The 20,175-nt window shown below is 39.4% G+C and overlaps 1 protein-coding gene across 1 annotated transcript; it reads left to right on the top strand.

Moving 5' to 3' along the window:
* Nucleotides 1-6,222: 6,222 nt before the first annotated feature.
* On the top strand, nt 6,223-17,912 carry LOC134864024 (multidrug and toxin extrusion protein 1-like). Its single transcript, XM_063882753.1, has 16 exons — nt 6,223-6,552; nt 8,609-8,710; nt 8,804-8,872; nt 9,094-9,242; nt 10,391-10,433; nt 10,554-10,598; nt 10,684-10,781; nt 11,783-11,880; nt 12,412-12,593; nt 13,333-13,441; nt 13,907-13,982; nt 15,153-15,222; nt 15,314-15,446; nt 15,577-15,671; nt 16,145-16,208; nt 16,289-17,912. Exons 1-16 carry the CDS (start codon nt 6,361-6,363, stop codon nt 16,528-16,530), a joined length of 1,767 nt encoding a protein of 588 aa, XP_063738823.1. The 5' UTR covers nt 6,223-6,360; the 3' UTR covers nt 16,531-17,912.
* Nucleotides 17,913-20,175: the final 2,263 nt, after the last annotated feature.

The raw sequence follows: 20,175 nt of genomic DNA, 5'->3' as shown, positions 1-20,175 counted from the left end.
CAGACTAGCTTGAGAGCCAGACAAATAGGGGACACTTTAAACACTCTGTAATGATAAGTCATAGCAAAAAAGAGTTGTCTTTTATCACTTTTAAAAGGTTTTTGTCAATCGCATTTCCATTGGCACTGGTATGTCATCCACTTGTGATTCCCTCATATATCTCAGGTAGTGTTTTCTCTCAGTCTAACAACAAGCTCTCATATCAGGTTTGTATTCTTGGCCTGTCCAAACATTTGCTCAGCAGTGTGATGGGTGTTGTTGAACTTCCCTTATTTATATGCCTGTTTCATGCACACATGAGAGCGGTAATCTGAATCGTGTGGCTGTGATTCTCCGGGGGGGGGGGGTTCTGGTTCAACATGCTCATCAACACTGACCACCCTGACCTGCTGTCAGACAGAGCCACCAGCTCAGTCCCAATGGTGGAGTATTTTGGGTTCAAGTTGATTCCTCTGCTGTTCACTGATATATTGATGCATTATGTTACATTGCAACATCTATTCTTTTGTATTCCACATGTTTCTAACATAACATGTCTTCCTGAAGTATCTTAATATGTTCTTGTCTGCTGTATGAGTTCGCCAAACCTCTTCTTTCTGTTCAGTATATAGTGTGTGATGCAATATTCTGTCTATTTGTACAGAATTGCAATGATTTACTTTGGCATTCAGCTTTTATTTTTCAGCTACTAGAAAAATATCTATAAAAAGGACATATTATGCTCATCTCCAGGGTGAGATTTGCATTTTGATCCTCTAGTGTGACATGTCTCCATGCTTTAATGTTCAGAAAGCTCTTTATTTTTCTCATACTGCCTGTGCTGCAGCACCTCTTTTCCCCCTGTCTGAAACCAGAGCCCAGTCTGCTCTGATTGATTAGCTGGTCGCCCCTGTTGTGATTGGTCAATCAGTAAGAGATGTCCTGCCCCATTAGCCTTAGCCCTTGGAATGCTTGGCGATAGAAGCGCTAGTGTTACGTAGTGATGTCACTATCTGTGGGAGAGAGACTCCCTCTGTCGGTAACTTTGGTATTTGAGCCTTTGCATACCATTTACATGCACACAAACCTATAGAACACACACAGGAAATGGAAAGTCATGTTTGGCTTTTAGTTTGCTGGTTTCTGTTTGTTTTTTTACACTAAATGCATCGGCCAGATGGATTCAGTGTGTGACAGGTAAGGTGTTGACTTTGCACACTGTGCGGTTGCTATGTTTTGAACCAAATCATGGATGTAGTGACCAGCTTTTATTTTACTGTGGTTGGCTACCTCGTGTAGCTTCAATTGGTTTCCCAACCCAATGCACAGCCACTCAAGTAGACATTTTCTCCTGCAGTTTAGTAACCTTTAGGTCAACAACTCCCCATCTGTTGTATTTTTTATCCCTCATCTCATTTTATTTGCTATTCAATGAATCAGTAAATGGGGATTTACAGACGACTCATCGTGCAAAACTGGGATAACAGGGAAACAAAAGAATGAGAAAACAATATCTCTGTCATATTCCCCTGCCCTCCATTGATCTATCAAATGAAAGTTGCAGTCCAGTGTAACACTTTAGCATGAGTTCATTTGCATGTTTAATGGATATTAAAGGACCTGGCTTTGGGACAGATGTTGGTTCCTGAAATGGTAATGGAAGGGTTTGGAACGGCTCGGCTAAGGTGTAGTGTTTTGCTTGTTTGTGAATCTAGATTTTCAAAAGGCTTGTCTTGTCTATTGAAGATAAACTGTTGTCTGTGTTGTTTCCACCCCTCATATTTGTCACAGTTGTATTTATGTCCACCAATAGCAAACTTGAACAAAGCCTTAGTGTCTACCTAAAGACTGCAACCTATCTCCTGATGCTCCAAGTTTAGTTCTCGGGGGTTTTCATCGCTGTTCACAGGAATGAGAGCTTCTCACTGATACATTACATGCCTGATCACACTCAACAAGCAGCTTCTTTCAAAGCAGTATTCCTTTGAAAGAAGCCCCCCCCCCCCAGCCAGCCCTATTGGATGGTCTGACCCTGACTGCGTCCAGCATTGCCATGAGGAGAGGAAAACCCCTCAGAATGAGAGCTGGACGGAGCCCATGACGGCTGTTATGACTGCACCAACTGGGATATGTAAAGGAGTCCTGACATGTTCTGACATTAATGATCTCTCTGAAGTTGACAGCGGTCTTGATTCCTAATTTAAAGACATAGACGAGATAACGATCTTTAAACAAATTGTAAGCAACACTGAAAAAACTGAAACATTTTAATGTATTATGTCAACACATTTCATATAACCGTATTAGGTTGAAAGCAATAATATCGACTTGAACCTAGATTTTTATTTACACTTAAAATGATTGCTTTCAACTAACCTAATCTGTAGACATAATGCATTTAATTAAAGATAACGTTTGTGTTTTTTCAGTGCATGAATTCCAAAAATCACTTTAACAGAACATACAACTCGTTTTTTTGTTTCATTATGGCATTTTTGCTTTCACTTGAACATGTTAAGATGCTTTAATGTTCATAAATTACTTTTGTTTGCCCTTATTGGCTTGAGAGAAACATTGCAAAGGTAGTTCTCAAGTGTTGGATAGAGATTACTTAAATAATGTTGATAAAGTCTGATGAGCCCAAATGCGAGGGAGGAAGGAGAGACAAATCTTTAGCTTGCTGGATCACATGTTTTCTGATCAAGGCAGCCCACAAAACAACTGACCAGAGGAATGTAAAAAAATAAAAGAACAAAAAGGAGTTACAAAGAAAGGATTGAGGGAGCTTGAAAGGAAGAATCTAGGTTCGTCCTGGGACATGGCAACTATTGTTGGCTCAAAGAAATAAGGGAACGCTGAGCTTGTCCTGGAGAGTTTCTGTGAACAGCTTGCCAAAGAGTTTATTAAGTTTTACCTGAAGTTTGATACCTCTAATTTCAGGAGTGTCATTTCATCTGCCAGTGATCTTACGTCTGGGGTCAATATGTTTAAACAGCCCAGAGTTAGCAAAAACCTGAGGCCTGACAATAAAGCAGCCTCCTGCTTATTTCCTGTCCAGGTTATCCATATCTCGTTTTTTATTACATTTTGTAACCGACCTGCAGTCAAAGAAACATTCTACAGTTATCCCGGTGGTGAATTGCTCTATATGTTCCTCCATTTGCTTAAAGGGACTAGGGTGGGATGGACATGCTACTCCCACCTGTTATTCTAACAGCTAAAATGTAGTTTAACACATGCTAGGATCTGATTTGTTGACGTTTCATCTCTAAGAACATCGCTATGGGCCCCAGCTGACTTTATGTCCTTTGAAAGGCTGTAGTGGGCTCATGTTTAAAGCTCGAGTGAAGATACCAATAACATATGAAATCTGTTGGGATGCTTGCTTGCCAAGAACAATTATGGGGACGAAAAAACCAACAATGCCATATTAAAATGGGTCACTTGACACCTCGTCTGAAGGTTTCCGATGAAAACGGGTTTTCTAGATACCCAAAAGACATGCCCACATTGGGCTAATCAAATACAGTTTGTAGCAAAAGGGTATGCAGTGTTTTAGCATTTTAATGTAATTTTAGCCAATTCAAAAATTGGTTTAATTGAATATTCTGGCCCACTGTGGTCCCTTAGGAAGGGATAATGTGCAACGGCCAATAATCATTTAAAAAAAAAGGTAGCCTGACCTGATCATGGAACCCATCCCCAAGCGTTAAAAAAGTGTGTTCTAGTTCGTACCAAACGTGACTACTTCCTGTGAGTCTTCTTCTGCAATTTCCGTTAGTGTTTACTTCCTGTCTCTCTTCTCCTGCTGAGTTCTCTGGCGTCCAGCACTCTGTCTTTTCACCTCTTTCTTTCTCTTGTTCTCTACTCTGTTCAATACCGGGGGATAGTTTAGCCATCATGAATCCAAAGTTTCGTGCAAATACAAAATGTATATTCAAAAAGTATTCCAAGGTGTTTCTGATGAATGAAAACTAGTTTTTGTTGTCCAAACATAACTGGAAAGCTGAGAATGCTTTGGATCCAATGAGCTATGAATTGTCCTCAGGTGGCCCTGTGAAAGCCGTTTCATTGTAGTGGGACCATTCTTAGAAACTTAGAAAAAGCTGTGAGCAAAGTCTTTGGCACAATAGCCTTCACAGAACATGCCATAACAGGAGTGGTTATATGATGCTATGTTTTATAACAAAAGTTCATCAAACGTATACTCACTGAACTTGGCACGTTAGCTAATGAACCTCAGTTATGTATGTAACAAGTCTAAACAAAATCAGGTAGTATTGATACTGTATCTACTGCTATGGAAGCCCAGAGGGGCAAATGGGAAAACACTTGATCATAATCTGGGCCTAAATAGTTTTCTCTCCTGTGTTTATAACTTAAAAACAGATCTTTTGGGGATTTATCTGTGAAAGGTGTTTTAGCTTGTCATTTTATTCTTGTTGCCGGGTTCATTGCTCAAAACACAACTGTGAAGCAAGCTCATATTGTTTGTGAACAAATCATTTGGCTACAGCGTTGGTGAAGGAGGGGGGTAAAATCCTGATCTCGAGATCCAAGCAAAGCATTTCTGGTAAAAAAATATATATTTTGATCAATACAGCGACTAAAAAAAACGTGACGATTAATCTGTTTGTTTTTTTTCCTTCCTTGTATGTCCTTTTGGTTTTAAGCCCAGTCATTGTGGTTGTTTCTTCCGCATCATGATTGTTGAAAATTAACCTGCTTGTGCAAGATGCCAGACACCAACTCTGAAGAGTCACATAGAAATGGCCATTAGGAAAACAAGTTACATATTAAAGTTGGGATTTTTCTAACATCTTGAGTTGGATAAGTTCCTTGTTCTTTACAAGTGACAAAACAGGCTCTGTGTTCTGGAAATTAATATGCTCATGTTGTTCTTTCAGTAAGTGGTGAAAGAAGTATTAGGATCCTTTACTTATTACCACCCTGTGAAAATACTTCACTATAAAAGCGCCACGCTCATTTTAACTCCTCTATATACTTAGGGGCAACTCTGTCTACAGAAATGCATCATATTTTCTAAATCGTAATTTTAGCTCTGTAGCTGTGAAAAGCATCTTTAAAAAGGTAACTCATAAAATCCCAGTTATTAGCGTTGTGACAAAGCATTTTCCATCTGATCCAAGAGGCTTTTTAGAGAGTTTATTTATCTTAAAGGCAAGAGGATATCTCATCATATAAAGGTACACATAACCATGTTTTTCTGGACAGACAGGGGATGGCAATGAAGTTAAAGTACAATATTTATCTCTGAGATGTAGTCGAGTAGAAGTGTCATCTGCTTAAATGGAAATACTGACGAAAAGTAGGCTACCATGAATTTCTACCTAATATAATTTCTTGAGTAAATGCACTTAGTTACTTTATTTAGTTTTTTTTTTCTTTAATTTGATGTAATTGTCAAATGATTTTCAGTTACTTATTACTCAAGCAGTCTACTGTGAAAACCGCACGTTCCACTGTAACACTTGCAGATGCTTACATGTCTGAGCTCTACATTTAGGTAACAGTGTGTGTGAGTTAGTGTGTGTCGTTCTATGATTGCTTAACATGTGCTGCATTCTGATTTGTCGCTTCCTCCCTGCAGCTTTAAAGAGAAACAAGAGGAAAGGTCGGTTGTATGCGCCTGGCATTGAGACTTTATGTAACCCTAACTAGCATGGGTCTGCACTAGTTTCCACTGTACATGTTATCAAACCTATTCAACCCTGATTCTTTTCCTGAAAACAGGCCTACCTTAACTGAACAGTTTATAAAACACACCTTAATTGCTTTACCTACATTTACAATGGATATTAAGGGTGAAGTATTTATTAATTTGTAAAAGTACACGAAAGGCCCAAACTAAAGCTATGGCACAGACCACACAGTGGTATAATGTAACTACTATGTAGTATATTTACAGAGGTACTTCAATACAAGTGTTTACAATTTCTTTCAACTAATTAGAGGCAAATATACTTTTTACTCCAATACTTTTGTCATTTACCGAAGTGACATTGGAATTTTAATCGTGAAAGATACTTTCTAGAGTGTTTTTATTTTACTTTGCTAAAGAATCTGGAGTACATTTCCACAAACAGGCTGTATAATGGAGTTATTCGTTGCACTCAAATGACGAGTGTAGGTAAACTGAACCTCATAATGTGCACTTGAATGCAACATAGTGTCTACCCAATGGAAGGACACCCTACTGCTCCTGTAGGAGGTGATTGGCTGGGAGGGCAGTCCTGCAGCACATGTGGAGCTCGTCCTCAGAATGAAATGTAACAACCAGCTTGACATTGTCCATTATATGTTGAAGAGTAAGCGGTAACGGGAATTAGCCCCGTCTGTCTTTTTAAGAACACCTTAGTCATGGACGGCTCTAATAAAACTCCAGTTAAATATTCTGAGAGCATGAAGGAGGATTTAAAACCGGAAGAAGCAGCTGCCTCTGTCCCGGGATCCGTCGGGTGCTGGGGGTCCTGTCTGAAGTGTGTGCGACGCTTCATCCCGCCGGACTTCCAGCACGAACTCCTTCAGCTTTGCAAACTAGCGGGACCAGTGGTAAATTCACTCACCTTTAAATAAAATACTAACTTTAACATCAAATGTTGGGATGTCTTTTAGCATTTATGTGCCATGTGTATGTATACGTAGGCTATAATAGTCTCGTTGCAAGCAGTGTCAACCAGGGGTGTAATGCTTATTTATAAGTACCGGAGCGCACTTATGAATCGCGCATGCGTGCACTCGCACGGTTGTGGCTCTTTTTGAAGCTCAAGCATACTGTCAATTAACATTCCAGCCCGAATCGGCAAGCATGGTCTGTTAATAAGTCTGCGCTCTTAAATAAATGTGTGTGATTCTTACGGTAAATGCTGCACTCAGCACTAGTTGCTTAGAATGAAAAGCTCCTCCACCGATCACTTCATTAATTCCCTCTAGCTGAACCACTGAAGAGACTACTGCAGCACTATCAGTTTCTCTGGTTTTATTATTTATAGATATGTCTTTGAGTTAAAAACGTGTTTTTTTTATTATTGTATTCTATAAACTACTGACCACATTTCTCTGTGTTGGAATTCGACGGACACTGGAATGGTTGCCATACATGTAGAGATAAAGATTTAAGAAACATTTGGAGTGGTCTCTTCATTTCTTCCAGAGCTATATATAATACAGTAGCCTAATAAAAAAAAAAAAAGTATTATATTATATTTTCTTTTTCCTTAAGCATACTTTCCTTATCACTCCCCTTTTAAAATGTTTTTTTTTAGTTTTACTGTCCTATACAGTGGAGTGAATTCATACCTATATTTTCTTCATTCTTATAACCTTAATAGTTATAAAGGTGTGCCTTTAGAAATATTTGTTGACAAGGTGACCAAAATGTTTGAGGCCAACTGAGATAACTTAGACTAATGTTAACTATTTAACCAATACACTTCATCACATGTCATTTCATTTGGCTGATGCATTTATCCAAAGTGACTTGTAATAAGTGCAAAACACATAGAGAATTAAACTCCGAACAACAAGGAGAAGTGCAGATATATTCACTTCAAGCAAGTCATACCATTATAAAGGCTGGTGAATTTGTTATAAGGCCTAAGCTAACTTTATACAGCGCTCCAAAGTTTTATGTTAGAAATGTATACTACGGGTCCCCAGCACAGAAACTGCCGGATGCTAACTTGCATATGTGGGGCAATTTGCATAATTAGCATATGTTGTGTTAATTAGCATACAGACAATAGCTACAAAATTGCTTGGGCGATTTGGAGAATTTTGGAGTGTTCTTTGGAGGGTATTGAGGATGTTGAAACAATTTTGGACATTTGATGGATCAAAATGGCCGTTTTGATTCCCCTATAACTTTAAAATCAAACCAAATTTCATCAACATCAGTCCACCGGGAGTACAAATATGGCCACTTGCTGGTTAATATTGCCTTTTTTTATCCTGAAAAGGTAAATTTCAGATATTGATTAAAAATCCTCAATAACCTAAAAAAGGGTCCAAATCGTCCAAGCCATTTTTTTTGTATTTTCTGCATATGGTATTTATACTAATTAACGCAATTTATGGTATTTGTGCAAATTGCCCAACATATACAAGTTAGCATCCAGCTGTTTTTATGTGCTGAGGACCCGTACTACACATTTCTATCAACACCATTAGAGGGCATAAACTGGCAATTACCAAAAATCATACTGTATGACCATTAATCTAAAGGTATTATATTTGGCGTTTAGTAGTCTCATTTAGTGACCTTTTTTTACACTTATAAGAAGGTTATTCATTGACATATTGTTTATGTTCTAGAACAAATTGTGAAACATTCTGTTCATCTTATTTCAGGCATCTAACTAAAAACAAATTTAAAACTCATTCCTGCACCACTCAATTACCAATCTAAAATCCAAGAAGAAATCTAATATCGCATCATGATTCCACCGCTAAAGATGACACCGCAACCCCACATGCCACCTTACCCCAGTTACATTTCATTTTATTTTCTGCAGTGTGTCATGTTTATATTTTTGTATGTGTGTATCTCTGCCATTTGTATAAATGAGAACATAAGGAAAGCTGTTATGTGTTTTCTTTTGCTGTACAGGTCATTTCCCAGTTGATGGTGTTTATGATCAGCTTCGTCAGCACGGTGTTCTGCGGTCACCTGGGCAAAACAGAACTAGCAGGGGTAGCTTTATCAATCGCGGTGAGCAGACTTTCTCAAATCCTAATCTGTGTGTGGCCTTCCTTCCAGTCCCGGCGATATTCATCTTTTAATGATTATCTTTTGCTTTGGCAGGTGGTTAACGTCACCGGTATTTCCATTGGCACTGGTTTGTCGTTAACTTGTGATACCCTCATATCTCAGGTAATGTCCTCACCATTTCATTTATCTAACCAAGACAAACAGAACCAGTGTAGCTGGGTTCCCAGGCTGTCCTGGGGGTGTGGGGGGGGTGCTCTTTTAAAACAACTTAAAACAATGAGCTCTTGTATCATGTTAGTTTTCCTTGCCCAGTCATACCCTTGGTGGGATTTGGTGTTTTCCAACTGTGACTGTCTGAGTATCCGTCTACCTGTGTCACGCAGACGTATGGGAGTGGTAACCTGAAGCGTGTGGGGGTGATTCTTCAGAGGGGGGTTCTGATTCTGCTGCTGGCCTGTTTCCCCTGCTGGGCCATCCTCATCAACACTGAACCTCTTCTACTCGCTGTCAAACAGAGCCCAGAGGTTGCCAGGTTAGACATTATTACACCCCCCTAAAACACATATTTTAGCTTCTTTCCCTTCAGTGACTCTTGTCTCCCACATCTCATTTTATCTAGAACTGTGCTCATGTTAAAACACGTTTGATCACGTTTTTGATTGATCAGGCCATGGTATCCCTTCTCTAGACTTGACCTAACAAACTCTAAGCTGCTTTAAATCACATTATATTTATATTCTATTTCATATTTCATACCTTACACACTTAATGTACGGTATATAATATCCTGCTTTATATTTGTTTTTGATTATATTTTGTGTACATTTTTAGTACTTTTTTTGCTATTTTATTTTTATTGCAATGCACAATGCCTTGTCTTATGTTGCTGCAACACAAACATTTCCCAAATTGGGTTCAATAAAGTACATCTATCTATCTATCCATCCATCCATCCATCTATCTTAAATAAACTGTGTAGCCGTATCGCAGACCCTAAAAACTGTGTTTGGTTCCACTGGGGTTATTACTGTTTAACTGATTCTGATGCAATGCAACACAATCAGTGTTGTTGTTAATCGTTACATATCAATGTCTGACTTTGAAAAAAACAACAGCCTTTAATTCATTATGCAGAAAATAACTTAAAAAACATTTTTTCACAACAGTTGCAAAGTAAAGAAATTGGCACCGAACTACAGTTTGTAACTGTACATTTAATTTAGTTTGAGTTGAACTGGGTTCAGATATTCAAATGAATGCTTATTTGTCATTATCAGGAACAAAGGTTTGAGACTAAACCCTGTGAAAGCGAAAATAATATAACACACAATTTTATGGAACCTTTTTTATATACCTCAAAGGACATCAGTGAAACTTTGTTTGCCACTTGTGGGCAGCAGAAACGAAGATACCACAAAGTACAACGTGGTCAGCTTTAACATATAGTTAGTGCAAATGCTAGAGCGTAGCTGATTTTAACACATCCAGGAGATACAGAGAAACCAAAGCTTTCATTCTGAGTTTTATTCATTTTGATTTCACACATTTTTATGTGTTCAAAATGTTTTATTCCAGATCTGTCAACAGAGAATGACTTATAACCTTATATTTTATAAAGCTCATATGTACAGTCCAACCCAACAAGGACATTTACATATTAATTGCTCTTCTTGCATGAAGTCTCGCCCAGCTCTATGTGAAGATCTTCATGCCTGCTCTGCCGGTGAGTGTGGTGCATTCCAAACTAATGACACAATACATACATGTCATATACATGCATTACTCTGAATCTCAATTACCAGCCAACATGTCACTGATTCGATTGCTCTGTCCCCCTCTTCAGGCTGCTTTTATGTACCAGCTGCAAGGGAGGTATCTTCAAAACCAGGTGCCGATGCTGAACAACAAAAAAAGTCAATGGCTGGACGAGTGTTATTCAAATTGATACTGACACCAGGGGCTTTGATTCACAGGGGATTATTTGGCCTCAGGTGGTGACTGGAGTGGTTGCGAATATCTTCAATGCAATCATCCAATACGTCTTCCTCTACCCACTGAATTTGGGCGTGGCGTGAGTTTTTCAACATCATTTTTCTTTAGAAGAATAGAATTCCTTATTGCTATTGTTTCAGGTACAACAAAACAATTAAAATAGCAATCCTCAGAGTGCATTGACACATATCTAACGAGAAATAAACAAATACAAATTACATTTTATATTAAAAAAATGGATTTGCTCTTGATCTTATCAAGGCATTTCTGAGTTGAATCCGTTAATACGTAACCAAATAAATGCAGGAATAAATGTGACAAATTGTAGTGCAGTTAGATTGTTTCTGTAACTGTATGAATTGTTGTGCTAGTAGAGCATACTAACACTATAACACTCGTTTAGGTATTTAGAAACAATCAGATGTGGATTCATTTCTGTGTATGAGTGACACTAAATCAGTGATTGGAAGTGAGTTTTGTTAAATCTACACAACGTGACACAAAAAGTGTGTTGGCTATGTTTGTAAATCAATCTCTATCCTACCTTAAAAAGACTAAACTAATTATGCCTGCAGGGTTTGGAAAATAATGGTTAAAAAAAAGGTGGTTATTCTGATTTATATTGCAATTGCCATATGACTTGCTATACCAGATTAAACACATTTTGAAAACATTTTCACATTAACATTTTTTTTAAAAATCGTTTTTTGTACCAAACAAGGATTCATATTAATCTGTAGAATAGCAGGACTTCTCCACAGCGCCACAATACTTCATGCAGACATTTTTTACACATTTTACCAAATATTGTGCTATATATATATATATATGTTTGGATTAATTCTGCAGCGCCATTACCAATCTAATAGAACAGATATATATTCATTCACCACTTATTATAATTTGTCAAATCTATTGTTTATCACTGGATTGTTTTAATGGATAACCTTGAACAGAGACATCTATAAAGTAATGTATTTAATCTGAATGAGCATTTGAAGACAACATTTATATGAGTTCTAGTTTCATATTATTGAACAGCTGAATATAAAAATGCTTTCTGTTTCCCGTGCTGTGAAGCGGCTCCTCTGCAGCCAATGCTATCTCCCAGTACATTCTGGCTGTGGTCTTATACGCCTACATCTGCTGGAAGGGTCTGCATAAGGCCACATGGGGAGGTCAGTAGTTTCCTCCTTGTCATTGACATATTGGACCTCAACATTAAAATGATTATTTTGTTATTATGTGGTGGAGTTTCATGTTCTGTCCGTTAACGTCATCTTCTTTCATCATCCTAGTCTCTGCCCTTTCACACCCCGTGGTGTTTCATTTTGCACTTTAGACTTTTTAATGTTTGACAAGATTAGTTACTCTCCATTACTGAGTGGAGGAGAAGTTGCTGGGATGATTCAGCTGTCTCAAGTCAGGCGTTACTTCTAAGTTATTGAATACAGTAGGAGCTGTTAGAAGCCAGAAGTACAATGATCCCTTTCAACCTGGCTCTGTGAAGCTTCAAGCCCACTTTATTGCATTTATATCTGCAGAATTTCAATCATCATTTCAAAAACCCAGATTGAAAATCATCTAGCATTAATCTCACATCAGCATATGTCCATCCTTTTTAGCAACTGCTAACAACACATGGCTCTCACATGAAGTGAGAAACTCAAAGATAAACAGCGACGTAACGGTCGACCTTTGACCCTCAGGTTGGACCCTGGAGTGCCTGCAGGAGTGGGGTCCATTCGTCAAGCTGGCCATCCCCAGCATGCTCATGCTGTGTCTGGAGTGGTGGATGTTTGAAATCGGGGGGTTCCTGGCCGGGTTGATCAGTGAGGCTGAGTTGGGGGCCCAGTCCATAGTCTATGAGCTGTCGGTTGTGGCTTACATGGTAACTGCTCTGAACGGTATTCCTCTCTTTAATACGTAGAGCTAACCCCCCCCTGTGTGTTGGCCATTGCTCTTATTCAATAACTGTTAAAGGGGCCTTTTATGCTTTTTGGGGGTGTTCTCTTGGCTGTAGTGTGTTCTATGGGTTTATCTCCCACACTCTCCCCCCCTGCCTGAAACCCCTCCATTTGAGTCCTTTGCTTACTTCCACAACAAAAATGACATCACAAAGTAACACTTGCACTCCTATAGGCTAGCGCTCTAACACATTGCACGTTATAGGCTAAGGGGTGGGACATCTCTAAGTGCTCGACCAATCACTACTGAGCCCGCTGGCTAAGACAGGGTGAGAAGAGGTTCAGCAGCACAGGCAGTATGAGAAAAATAAAGAGCTTTTTGAACATTAAAGCATGGAGACATGTCCTAGTAGAGACAGTGAATACTGATATGAACCTGAAAATGAGCAGAATATGTCCTCTTAAAGAAGTATTGAAAGAAGAGTTGAGTTAAGTTAGCTAATCTTCTTCTACTGTGTTTACAAACTTCTTTGTAGCTAGCTCACAGCTGGCAACAATGGACTAGCATTCAATATCAATTTTAAGTGAAAAATAAATGAGTAGATGCACTCTTCCTTCTGAATGCCAGATAGTTGTATTATGATAAAGAAAAGGCCAGGACTCTTGCTTGAAAAAAAAAGATTGAATTCACTGTGGTGATTACTTGTTTATGTTTTCCAACAGTTCCCATTGGGATTTGCTGCTGCTGCCAGTGTTCGTGTTGGGAACGCTCTTGGAGCAGGAAACATAGAGCAGGCCAAGCTGTCCTGCAAGATCCCCATCGTCTGTGCATGTAAGACCCAACGCAGACACTACATGTTGCCTGAAACGCCTTTTAAAATGAGCCAATATATTAATTAATATATTTCACACATCAGTCACAAGACAATGCAACATTAAGCTGCTTCAGCAGCAATACCACGTACATGAAGGCAGGTATTCAACACAGAGAATACACTGAAAATGCAGAGTTAATGCTATTTATCTTTTTTTATTAAAAGTAACATATATGTAGAGACAATCTAAATCTAAAACATTAAATATTATAAAATGTATGTCATACTTCAGATATTTAATTAATTTAATTATTCATAGCTGGATGCGATATTTGCAATTTTTAGACTTGTTTCATCTTCCAAAAATAATCATCATTAAAGATGATGTTTTTTTCAGTGATAACTTCTTATTTTAGGAAGTGTAATTAGGGGTAAAATCTGTTCAATGTATAACCATTGTTTTTGTTTCTTTCCCATGGCAGTCCTCATCGCGTGTATTGTTTCAATCTTCGCCAGCAGTGCTAGAAATGTCCTCGGATACATCTTCACCACCGACGAGTGAGTAAAGTCTGGTACAATGTTCTCCTCTTTCTTGCGCTGACAGAACATACATTTTAGTTTCATATTGCTGTATGAAGCTAGCCTTTTCATGTAGCTGTTCTACATTACGTGAGGTCATCAACGTGTTGCTGGCTCACACCATTGAACTCTTGTTGGTGATGGGACCAGTGTTAAGACAGCTTTTAATCATACATTTTCAGTCTGCCATACAATATCTGTTTGTCTCACTAAATGAGACATGTATTTATCTGTCAGCTGGAGATGCCAAAATGCACAAGCCTCATTTACCCTGGGGACGCCAGGGACATGTCACTTTTTAAAGTAACATTTTTTAAATGTTCTGAAAAATAGCACGCACAGAGTATATTAATAATGAGAAAACTTTTAGTGTGTACAATCATGAGAACAGTTCATCGGTTCTACTTGGTGGTACAATTTGGACATCTGATATAAATCAGAGCACTGCACTAGTTGTAAGAGAAGTAATGTAAGCTCAAAAGAAATCTCCCCTTCACCTACTGATTCTAAAATGATCCAAAGGGGTGCATGTGCTCATCAAAAAACTTTGACAAAGTCCTGAGACCGTTTTTTTCCTGTCCAAGTTTTCCCTTGTCTCTCTGTGAACATGACTAACTGCCTTGAGTCAGGTTTGCGTCATTGAGGAGCGAAGGGATCTTCAGACGTCCAGGGAGCCGTACACATGAGGGCTTTTTCACCGCGTCCAAGAGACACCAGGTGTGTCGTCGGGCTCTATATGTTTGCACCGAACTAAGGCAGGTCATGCCTTACGTTGCTAAGCAACCATCTGAAGTATTCAGGATGTTGTTTTTGGGACAGCAGTGTCTCCCCCAGAAAATTATCTGCTTTGCTCCGCTCTGCACTTCTGTGTATTTTAGTGTGTGCCGGACAGCTGACACACCGGACAGATCTTAAAGTCAGGTCAACGAAAGACTGCACTGAAATGAACTATAAAGAACTTCTCCACAGTTACACTTATATTTATGGAAGTAAAGATATCTCCCGGCTGTGATTGGTTGTTCCACTGTCACATGACAAGCAGTGCACGCCGCTGCGTTCAAAAGTTGAATTACTTTCAACTCTGGGCATGCCCTCTGGCCCAAAACGCTACTAGTGTCCATCAACCATCTGATTTGTTGTGTTTTTTAGAGAGATTTTACAAAGGGTTGCTGACATCATGATCATATTTTCCTTCATGCATCTTGCTGATGCTGTTGCGGTAAGAAAATATCTCATGCAATTTATGAATTTAGACGTAACAGCGACATTTTCTGAATGTGATCTGACCTTATCTGTGGTTGATCGGACAGGGGGTGGCTGGAGGCGTTCTCAGAGGAGCAGGAAAACAGATGATTGGAGCTCTGTGTAACCTGGTGGGATACTACTTCATCGGTTTCCCTATCGGTGCGTCCCTAATGTTTGCTGCAAATATGGGCATTGAAGGTGAGACAAGACCATTTAAATTCAACTCTGAAATGAATGTTGTGCGCAGTCTTATCTGCTGCTTGTCAGGTAATCTTCCGTAAGACCATTTAAACTCTCCTCCCCTCTCCCCTCCTTTCCTCTCTCAAAGGCCTCTGGACAGGACTCACCATCTGTGTGTTAATGCAGGCAATTTTCTTTGTTGGATATTTGAGCAAACTTGATTGGAAGAAGGCTGCTGATGAGGTGCGTACCTACACCACTTGACCAATTAAAAGTGTGGATTAATGAGGTGCTTATCCATAGTGAGTCCACACCTACAGTAGATGGCAGTCAGTGGTAGACTAGTCCCGAAATGAAATCTGAGCTAACAGAAAATGCTCTGTTTAAGTTTAATACACACAGTTTAGCTCACACACACAATCTTATGAACATATAGGTTCACCTGCTGAATTAAAAACAGAACCAATGAACCAAAGAAAGAGAAACCATAAAGCCGATTCAGGCAGGAGGCGTATAGATTCACACTGAGAGTATTAGCCTTCAGAACAGAACAGCTGACAGAGGAGAGATACCATCTGGTCCACACAACACACACTACTTTTAATAACATTATCCTGCTAATAATCAATATTTTTTAAATAATTTAATCTGATAAGGTCTTTTTTTATGCCTGCCTACTATGCCTTTTCAAAACACGCTGTTCACAACTCTTTCAGGCTCTTGTGAGATCAGGAGTCCAGATCAAAGAAGAAAGGGAGGTGGTGGGGACAGAAAATCCAGGTAAGCTCTGATACATTTAATAATACTTCCTTGTGTGACATTATTTTTATAAAACTGAAGTTTCTCCCTTGAACCCTCAGACTCGGATCAGAACCATCACGAGGTCTGCATTGATGCTTTCCATTGTGAGAGTTCTGAGGAGGACGGGACACGTGAGGATCTGAGTGTCCCAAGCCAGAATAAATCCACCACCACCACAGTGGGAAACGTTATGTCGGTGCAGCAGCTGGTTTTACGCCGAGGACTCACGTTGCTGCTTATGATCGTCATCCTCGTGGTCGGGGTCCTTCTAAGTGAAGTCCTCACCAAGCTGCTGAAATGAGTCGTTGCATGATTTAAGATCAATCCTGATGGCTGTCACAGTTAACAAGGTGCCTTACACAATATTTCCAACACTTGATCACGTTGTCGTGAAAGGGTTACTGGTGCTGTGGATAGTGAGGATCTAGCTTTGCACGGCATTTAGCCAACAACCCTGTCATGTAACCGGACAGCAGCTCTACGGCTGAACTAAACAAGGTGTGAGGCGTGGATGAAAGAGGCCAAGAGTGATACTTTCAGTAGTTAGCGGACCAAACCAAAGTCTGGATGGAAATGGGAAACTTAGCCTAATATGGCACATTGAGGATGAAAAATGCTTGATCAGGGTCCCCACGGATCCTTAAAAAGTCCTAAATTTAGTTTTTGATGTTCAAGGTCTAAAAATGTCTTAAAAGGTCAGGAAATTTAGGAGGGGAGGTATTACAGTTGACCTGGGGCAGAATGAATGAGTGTGTATTTGTTGTTTAATGTGTATGTTTTATTTTTCCGGTAATGTTATTTTATATCCTGCAACGTCCAATACCTATTTGTTTTTTACCTGAAATAGGTAGGCTAGCGCACACTCTGCTTAGTAGGTGGCGGTATAACGCCTTGTATGACTGTGATCTGCATTTTAATGTAAAAGAAGAACGTAGTTATCCAGCTGCCGCGGAAAAAAGGAACACGACGCTGAGGTTAACAATGGGTAAATGCAAATTTAATGATAAGTGGTTGGAGGACGACAAGTATCATGGCTGGCTGAAACCGTCCAGCTCCTATGAGGCGCGATGCCGAACTTTGTCAAAAAAACGTTTAAACTTGGCACAATGGGGTACAAAGCACTAGATTTGCACAGGAGATCAGAAAAACACAAGCGCTATGCTGGTATTCAAAGGAGTAAATGCCCATAGAGTCGTTCGCTGGCGCTACTTCTAGGTTGGCTGTTATTCAACTCGTTTTCACCCACAGCCACGTTGAAGGCAGAAGTGCTGTGGGTTTTTCACACAGTTAGTCGTCACCAGTCATACACCTCAAACGACAACATTCACACAATCTTCCGTGAAATGTTTCCTGATTCTGAAAGTGCTGAAACTTTCACTTGTGGAAGGGATAAAACTGCGTAACTTGTGCGGTTTGGAATAGCTCCTTACATAAAAAAGGAGCTCATCTCAAGAGTAAACGAAGATTCGTTTGTCGACAAGAGCATGAACAGGACCACCAAGAATAAACAACTACCGTAGTCCTGCGGCAACCGATGAGACTGGCACCCACGTTTCATCCCGTTTCTTTGGATCACACTTCCTGGGCCATTCAAATGCAATAACACTTTTTTTTGTATGTCACTGATTCTTGGGAATTTGGATAAAACAGGTTTTAATTTTGAAAATAAACAGTTAAGTTAAATTACAAAATCTAAAGGTATATCATTATAGACCAAGGTCTTAGCTCTTCAGCAATGTACCGGTGCAACCTCCTCATTTTGTATTTTTTTTAAAAAATAGGCGTTTTTCCAATTATTACTTTGCTTTTGTCAACACCGTCAGACACAATAAAAAGCTATTTTGTATTTATTTATTTGGTCTAATATGTATTTAGAGTTTTTAAAATCATTATCTGGTAATGTGTTTAGTACACATACAGTGGGGCAAAAAAGTATTTAGTCAGCCACCAATTGTGCAAGTTCTCCCATTTAAAAAGATGAGAGGGGCCTGTAATTTTTATCATAGGTATACCTCAACTATGAGAGACGGAATGAGAAAAACAAATCCAGAAATCACATTGTAGGATTTTTAAAGAATTTATTTCAAATGATTGTGGAAAATAAGTATTTGGTCAATAACAAAAGTTCATCTCAATACTTTGTTATATACCCTTTGTTGGCAATGACAGAGGTCAAACGTTTTCTGTAAGTCTTCACAAGGTTTTCACACACTGTTGCTGGTATTTTGGCCCATTCCTCCATGCAGATCTCCTCTAAAGCAGTGATGTTTTGGGGCTGTCGCTGGGCAACACGGACTTTCAACTCCCTCCAAAGATTTTCTATTGGGTTGAGATCTGGAGACTGGCTAGGCCACTCCAGGACCTTGAAATGCTTCTTACGAAGCCACTCCTTCGTTGCCCTGGCGGTGTGTTTGGGATCATTGTCATGCTGAAAGACCCAGCCACGCTTCATCTTCAGTGCCCTTGCTGATAGAAGGAGGTTTTCACTCAAAATCTCACGATACATGGCCCCATTCATTCTTTCCTTTACACGGATCAGTCGTCCTGGTCCCTTTGCAGAAAAACAGCCCCAAAGCATGATGTTTCCACCCCCATGCTTCACAGTAGGTATGGTGTTCTTTGGATGCAACTCTGCATTCTTTCTCCTCCAAACACCACGAGTTGAGTTTTTACCAAAAAGTTCTATTTTGGTTTCATCTGACCATATGACATTCTCCCAATCCTCTTCTGGATCATCCAAATGCCCTCTAGCAAACTTCAGACGGGCCTGGACATGTACTGGCTTAAGCAGGGGACACGTCTGGAACTGCAGGATTTAAGTCCCTGGCGGCGTAGTGTGTTACTGATGGTAGCCTCTGTTACTTTGGTCCCAGCTCTCTGCAGGTCATTCACTAGGTCCCCCCGTGTGGTTCTGGGATTTTTGCCCACCGTTCTTGTGATCATTTTGACCCCACGGGGTGAGATCTTGCGTGGAGCCCCAGATGGAGGGAGATTAGCAGTGGTCTTGTATGTCTTCCATTTTCTAATAATTGCTCCCACAGTTGATTTCTTCACACCAAGCTGCTTACCTATTGCAGATTCAGTTTTCCCAGCCTGGTGCAGGTCTACAATTTTGTCTCTGGTCTCCTTTGACAGCTCTTTGGTCTTGGCCATAGTGGAGTTTGGAGTATGACTGTTTGAGGTTGTGGACAGGTGTCTTTTATACTGATAACGAGTTCAAAAAGGTGCCATTAATACAGGTAACGAGTGGAGGACAGAGGAGCCTCTTAAAGAAGAAGTTACAGGTCTGTGAGAGCCAGAAATCTTGCTTGTTTGTAGGTGACCAAATACTTATTTTACCGAGGAATTTACCAATAAATTCATTAAAAATCCTACAATGTGATTTCCTGGATTTTTTTTTCTCATTTTGTCTCTCATAGTTGAGGTATACCTATGATAAAAATTACAGGCCTCTCTCATCTTTTTAAATGGGAGAACTTGCACAATTGGTGGCTGACTAAATACTTTTTTGCCCCACTGTATATGCTGTTAAATGTGAATATTCAGTTTTGTTAATTTTCTATACTGTTTCACATGTACTCCTCTAAAAGATCAACATCATACAACGTTTACTTTAAGCCTTAATAGGAAAAATAATGTGTTTTCATTAAACAAACATATTGTTGTATTAAACAAGACTATTACTTTAATAACTCACCAGCACTGAAGAAATATATCGTAAGCATATTCATTTAAAACAAATAAATCTCCCTCTGACGGTGGTGACCTTAGAACTGACGGTGGTGACACTAATCTGACGGTGGTGACAGTGGCCTCATTACAACATATTATTCCAAAATGTATTACACATCAATAGATTCTTGCTTAACACATTTATTTAACTATTAGGTCCATAAAGTAACAATCCTGAGAACTGTGATAAACATTTTTCCAGGAATATAAGGTA

Source organism: Eleginops maclovinus, chromosome 5 (genome assembly GCF_036324505.1).
Source record: "Eleginops maclovinus isolate JMC-PN-2008 ecotype Puerto Natales chromosome 5, JC_Emac_rtc_rv5, whole genome shotgun sequence".
Taxonomy (NCBI): domain Eukaryota; kingdom Metazoa; phylum Chordata; class Actinopteri; order Perciformes; family Eleginopidae; genus Eleginops; species Eleginops maclovinus.
This window is presented reverse-complemented; position numbering and strand designations above follow the sequence as displayed.

Coding starts and splice junctions, on each gene's coding strand:
- LOC134864024 (XM_063882753.1), top strand. CDS start 6,361: ATGGACGGCTCTAATAAAACTCCAGTTAAATATTCTGAGAGCATGAAG. Junction 10,434..10,553: donor TCTTCATGCCTGCTCTGCCG/GTGAGTGTGGTG, acceptor CCCCCTCTTCAG/GCTGCTTTTATGTACCAGCT. Junction 13,442..13,906: donor GATCCCCATCGTCTGTGCAT/GTAAGACCCAAC, acceptor TTCCCATGGCAG/TCCTCATCGCGTGTATTGTT.